At 47.2% G+C, this 6,194-nt stretch overlaps 1 protein-coding gene across 1 annotated transcript; it reads left to right on the top strand.

The window, feature by feature from the left end:
* The first annotated feature begins 907 nt into the window (after nt 1–907).
* Nucleotides 908–5,395, top strand: LOC120783996 (PILR alpha associated neural protein). Its single transcript, XM_040117408.1, has 4 exons — nt 908–961; nt 1,136–1,545; nt 1,980–2,058; nt 5,245–5,395. Exons 1-4 carry the CDS (start codon nt 951–953, stop codon nt 5,393–5,395), a joined length of 651 nt encoding a protein of 216 aa, XP_039973342.1. The 5' UTR covers nt 908–950.
* Nucleotides 5,396–6,194: the final 799 nt, after the last annotated feature.

The raw sequence follows: 6,194 nt of genomic DNA, 5'->3' as shown, positions 1-6,194 counted from the left end.
TGCTCCGGGGTGTCCTTGCTGTTTTTGTAAACATAATTGAAGAGTTTTTTTTTTTTGGTTTTTTTTTTTGGTTTTTTTTAACCTCCCGCCTCCGGAATGGGCATATTAATGTCATTCTCAGTATCATTTTTGTTTGCCTCGTCGAATTCATCTCTTTTCTTGTGCGTCCATTTAATTGAACCCATTTAAAAAAAAAACACATAATTAGCATTTAAATCTCTTTCCTACAGTCTCTTGCCCTCCCTACGTCGCTCTCTCTCCCCTCTCATACTCTAGCAGACTCTACATGTCTCAGTCGCTAAGGCAACCAATGCTTTTTTTCTCACTTGCTCTCTGTATCTCCCCCTTTCTCTTCGTCTCCCTCTCTCATTCCCTCTCTCCACTGCCAGAGGTAGGCATGATAACTGATATGTGTCGGCGCGAATGTGTGTCTGTGTCTGTCTCCCGGTGTTGCTCATGTGTCTAAGTGACATTTCTGTGGCATTTCGGCAGTAGTTGTAGATAGGAAGTTACCTCTCTCTGCTCAAAGTGCCATATAGAGTACCGGCTCCATGCATGACGCCTCTAATGATGATTAATGTGCTGTGCTCAGGTGTGTGCACTGTAAGTGTGTGAGAGAGAGCAGAACTGACAACGAGTATGTACTTCTGGGTGTTTTTGCATGCAGATGTGGACCTGTATAAACATGTGGTGCATAATTGAGCGTTAAATTTAAAAGCCCATGGGAGCTGGTGTGTGTGTTTTTTGAAAGAGGTGACAGAGTTGGCTTTCTGCCAATACTATTGCTGGTGTCTATGTTTACATGCTTTTCATCTGAGAACATAAAAGAAGGAAAAAAAGCTGGACCCTCCTTCTTTCTCTCGCTCTCTCTATCCCTCTCTTGCCCCTCTGTCTTATCTTACAGAGAGAGATGATCGGAGGAGTGGAGTCTCAGTGAACAGAGCGAAGCGATGGAGAGATGGTAAGATGGATAGTTTCTGAGGTGAAGAAGGGATGTATAGGGTACAGATGCATAAAATGTCATTCTGCGTGATGGCTTGAATCAGTGTCTTAGCTGTTGAGGCCGTGTAGGGCGCCTGTGGACAGTACATTTTCTCAGATAACTCCACCACCTCTCTCTCAACCTCTCTTCCAGCTCCATCTCTCCTGTCACACGACTGACTGCCCTCGTCTCTCTCCTCCTGGTTGCTCTGGTGACACAGCCCTCCACCTGTAACCGTGACGACACCGAGGGCGAGGAGCAGGTGGACGCCCTGTCGGTCCAGCTGTCCGTCACGGCCCAGGTCACACCCACCCCTCTGTGGGCGGTGGTCTGGGGTCCCACGCAGCCGCTGGATGATGACACCTACCACTTCCTCTCCAGCCAGGAAACTGACCACCTGCACCAGCATGGGAACCAGCAGGAGCCCAGCACCGCCACATCCGAGGACTGGCCTTATCCTGATGCAAGCATGCAGCCCCGAGAGGAGACACTGCTGGAGTCCAGGGAGCAGGAGGGAGCGGACGATGGCGGGACGGAGGCGGAGGAGACAGAGCCTGAGGAAGGTGGGCATCAGGAGATGCACATGAAGGATTTCTAAATAAAGGAGGCCGTGAGCTGCAGTTCATGTGAACACACACGTGCCAGGAGTCCTCTGGGGAATTAGCTGTCGCCAGGGTGAAGGCTGACACCCTGCTGTATGCAGCCGGCTGAGTCTGTGGCGGGGAATGCCTAATAAAGTTCTCATCACTCAGAGGGAGGAATTGGCCGTCAATAGATACAGGGAAGACGTCATCAGATTGGTGTTCTAGTTAGAGGCCAGAGTCTTGCACATCCAATTTCATGTTTCAGCTGGCTTCATTGATTTCTTCTTTTGTTCTGGATACAATTATAAATGGTCACGGTCTGAGATTAGTAACTGCATGAGTATGTTTGTGTGTGTGTGTGTGTGTGTGTGTGTGTGTGTGTGTGTGTGTGTGTGTGTGTGTGTGTGTTACAGTGGACCCTCAGTTCTACGTCACCGTGACCATCTCCTCGCTGCTCATCCTGACGGCAGTCGTCATTATAGCCAAACTCTGGTAGGAACCAAATCTCTCCTCCAAAACCTTGTGTGTGTGTGTGTGTGTGTGTGTGTGTGTGTGTGTGTGTGTGTGTGTGTGTGTGTGTGTGTGTGTGTGTGTGTGTGTGTGTGTGTGTGCGCATGCGCGTGCGTGTATGGCCACATAAATATAAAGTGGGCATTTCTGAATAACAGTGAATGATCAGCAGGCTTTCCCTGTCTGAGCTGGACACCTGTCCCACAGCAGGAGGGCAATACTGATTCTCCTAATTAAAACACCTCAGGGTTTTTATAAATGGTAAAAGTTATGGACAGAGCAATTTCTATATTTTAGAATGCACACACAAGGTGCAGATCAGTGTGAGCTTCAGTAAGAGATGCTTCCCCTTATAAGACGGCACTTTGCATCTCTAAATAGGGCGCTTTAAGACCAACAGAGTTAAATTAGGTGCTTAATCTGAAACCATTTTCTAGACCTCCTTGTTCTGATGAAGTGGATTTTTTTTTTTTATGATAATGGATAATAATGGATATTCCAGTTGAAGCAGGGATGTGTTGAGATCTACCATAGAATGACTTCAAAAGAGGTGTTCCCAATCTGAGGGTCACAAGATAAACCCGAGGGGTTGTGAGGCAATTAATAAGATAGGAAAGCAGAAAAAAAAAACATTTCTGCTACACAAAAATAGGCTTTTTTTTTCAGACTTTAAACTTGGCTTTTTTTATTTGTTGATTAATAGATATTTGAACCTCTTCAGGCCTTCAAGAAAGACAAAATGAGAAGGAATAATCATCCTTTGGTTGAACTGGTTGTTTCAGTGAAGATGGGACCTTGATAGTTGCAGATATGTTTGCATGCGCATGTTGGTCTGTAAGTCTTGTCTGTGTGCCTGTTGATTACGCAATGGGTCTACAGTTCATATTTCCCCCTAAAGGGAGAGCTGAGTAATCGCTTACTAATGACTTTATTAACAGCACTTGTGGTCCTGAAAGTCACATTTGGCACAGATGTGTCATTTAGTGCCATTAGAGTTGCAATGATTAAACTTTTGCTCCGACCGTTAGGGTGGGAGGGGAAGCAAAAACAGATCTGATGGCTCACAGGCTTGAGCAATGACATGGCTTCACTGGCGTCAATGGGCTTTAACAGCCCACCGGCCAGCTGTTCTGTACATGTTCTGTATATGTTATGTTTTCATGCCTGGTAGGAAGTGCTGTCTGCACACATGGCCATCAGCTGGAAATAGGGAGTCATGTCTGTGATGTAGTGGAGCACTTCCACGCTTTGCTGATCAAACCAATAAAACCTAGTTTATTCGACCACAGGGACTCCTCTTTTTCACACATCTCACACTCTGCTTCCTCGTTTGTTTGTTTTTTGTCATTCCCCTTGTCTTTCTCACCTCTTTATACCGTCACTTCCCTCCTCCTTACTGTAATTCTCTTATCTGCTCATCTTACCCACATTTCTATTGTATCATAATTTTTCATTTCATTGCCTGAATCTGTATAATTTGTTCTCCTTCATATCCTTTTTTCATACTCTCTCTTCATCTCAATTTTGGTCCCACACTCCTACATTGTCTCCCCTCTCTCTCTCTCTCTCTCTAGCCCCCCCCACCCTCCTCCCACTTAGGCCTCCTTCCCCTTCGCCTCCCAGGGATTTTTTTTTCTTTCTTTGACTACCCATATTCCCCTTGTTCCTTCAGGTTCTTCGCTTACTTCCAGTTATCGTCATTGCCTTGCTATAACACAGCCTGTCTTTGCACAGCCGGTACTCCTCTTATCTACCTCACCAGTCTCCTATCTCTCTCAGCACCGCCAGTCCGGCTGCAGATCCACAGATAATCCTCCAGCTCGCCGTGAGCAGATACACGATAAGCCCCCTTTTCTCTCTGTTCCTGAGACTGGCCTTCACTGTTGTTTCGATAACTTACTTCACCGGCCCCCGCCGTGGAGAAAAAAAACCCATGCTGCTAGTGGATCCAAAGGGGCCTTTCAAAAGTGAGAATTGAAGGGACTCAGACTGGAGACATGGCAGCAGCCCCTCTCGATAGACTGGCTCGTGCTTCAGTGTCATAAATGTGTAAATAACGCCATGTGTTAGATGGGGAAAGTGCCGCGGAATGGACGGGAGGGGGGTACAGATGGACTGAAATGATAGCCTATAGTGGAAATTGGCCACCATCCAGTTCATTATGAGTATAGAAGAGCAGCATATGTGCTCAGTGATTTTTCCCAGCCCTAAAATCATCAGTGCAGCTAATGTTATCAAGCGTGACTGTGTTTGTGTGTGGATGTGTGTGTGTGCATATAGAGAGAGGAAGTCAGCCAGAACAGGACAGGTGTTACCGGGGTAAGATTAGGGTGCAGGATGGCTTTTATGGCAGTGAGAACAGCTTTGTTGTGCGTCTGAAGTATTCTTAAGAGCCTGAACCTTTGACTCTCCACTGTTTCTTTGCCATAATTCACTCTCCTTACTGAAGTAATGGCACGCCACCTCGGTGATGCGTCACCCCTCTGTCCATTTCTCGCCTTGTTGCATCCTTTGCACCTCACCCCTAATGACCCCCTCCCTCATCCCACAGTTGCTGTCTCCTTCCCCATTTCTCGCTCTGCCTCCCTCTCCACTCTGACAGTGTTTTAATGAGTCTGATGAGTGCACTAATTCTCTCTCACAGTGGCAGTGTAATGTGTTCGCTGATGCTAAATGGCTCTGCTGTTCTTGATGCTCTCTGACTATGTTTCTCTGTCTCTCCCCCTCTGTCTTTTGTCTTTCTTCTGCTGTTTTTCCAAATCTGTTTCTCTGTATGTCTCCCCTCATTTATACTCTCCCTCTATCATTTCCGGCTATCTGTCTCTCCCTCTCCAACCTTCTTTTACTGTAATCTGTCTCCTTCAAACTCCAACTTTCTTTTTTGTCCTTTGATCTCTATTTCTATTCCTGTCCCTCTTCTTCTTTGTATCCCTTTTCCTTAATTCCCATCTTTTTCTTTCCCCATCCCTCTTTCTTTTTCCTTTTGTCTGTCTCCCCCTCCACCAACCCCCCTTCTCCCTCTTCTTCACCAACCCGCCTTTTTCCTATCTGTATCCTCTACATTTCTTTCTTCCTCTCCTTTCCCAATTTCTTGCCTCCTTCCACCACCTCTCCTCCTTCTCCGCCTCTCTCTCTCCATCTATCCGTCTGACTGTCCTTCTCTCCCAGTTACGATCGCAGCTGTTCACAGCATCCACCCCCGCTTTCCCGTGGCACGGCACCCCCCCTATCCCTCGCGCTCCCTCGTTCCCTCGCTTCGGAAGACAGCCGGCAGACGCTGCACAGCACCTCCTCCTCCTTCACCGACAGGGAGAGGTAATGAGTCGCTTCACCATTTCGCACAGTCTGAGGGTGTTTGTGTATAAGTCTATGAGTCTGATGTGCTGTCTTGAGTCACTGTGCACCTCTGGATTCCAGTGTGCTTCCTTGCGTGTGTTTGAGTGCGCGTGCGCGTGTGTTTGAAGAAACCTTATCATCCCTTTTGCGTGCATTGTAAGGATGTGCATGGAGTATAATTGGACAGTAGTGCTCTTCGCTGTGGAGTATTCAGAGATGGAGTGTTGGTGCTGCTGTAAGATGTATCGGTGTTTTAAACTCTCTCTCCAGATGAGTCATCGTGGGCCAGTGAAAAGGCGCCCAGCCCCTGTCGATGAAATGATGCTTTTATTCGAGGGTATTTAAAGTTAATCTCAATCAGGATAATTATAGAGCTGTACTCCAGTACTCCCTCTAACTTGCCCCCCCCAGCTTTTCCTCCACCTTCCTTCTCTTCCTTCTTCTCTTCCGTCTCTTCCCCCAGCCACCCTCTCAGTCCCCTGTGATGCAGCTTTCCGTTTGCCTGTACAACACTTCTCCAGCTTCAGGCCTCTCTGCTCCACTTCTCCACTCTTCTTCTGTCTTTCCTCCCATCATCAGGGCTCCAAAGCTTCCCACAACCCTCCCCTTCTTTCTTTCTTTCTTTCTTTCTGTCTTTCTCACTCCTCTCTCTGTGTCTCTTGCTGTGTCAGGATCCCAGTTGTGAACCTCTGAGGTGACTGTTTTTCCATATGGTAAACATTTCTACGGAGCCTGAGGAGGAATGTCAACATGACCAGAGGATGTGCCCGCAGTGCTGTTTT

Source organism: Xiphias gladius, chromosome 22 (assembly GCF_016859285.1).
Source record: "Xiphias gladius isolate SHS-SW01 ecotype Sanya breed wild chromosome 22, ASM1685928v1, whole genome shotgun sequence".
Classification (NCBI taxonomy): Eukaryota; Metazoa; Chordata; class Actinopteri; order Istiophoriformes; family Xiphiidae; genus Xiphias; species Xiphias gladius.
The sequence above is the reverse complement of the archived record's forward strand: the minus strand, read 5'-3'. Positions and strand labels throughout refer to the sequence as shown.

What these genes read in the sequence shown, in the direction of transcription:
- LOC120783996 (XM_040117408.1), top strand. An exon ending in GGAGACAGAGCCTGAGGAAG is followed by an intron (nt 1,546 to 1,979) that starts GTGGGCATCAGG and finishes TGTGTGTTACAG; the next exon opens with TGGACCCTCAGTTCTACGTC. An exon ending in GTCATTATAGCCAAACTCTG is followed by an intron (nt 2,059 to 5,244) that starts GTAGGAACCAAA and finishes CTTCTCTCCCAG; the next exon opens with TTACGATCGCAGCTGTTCAC.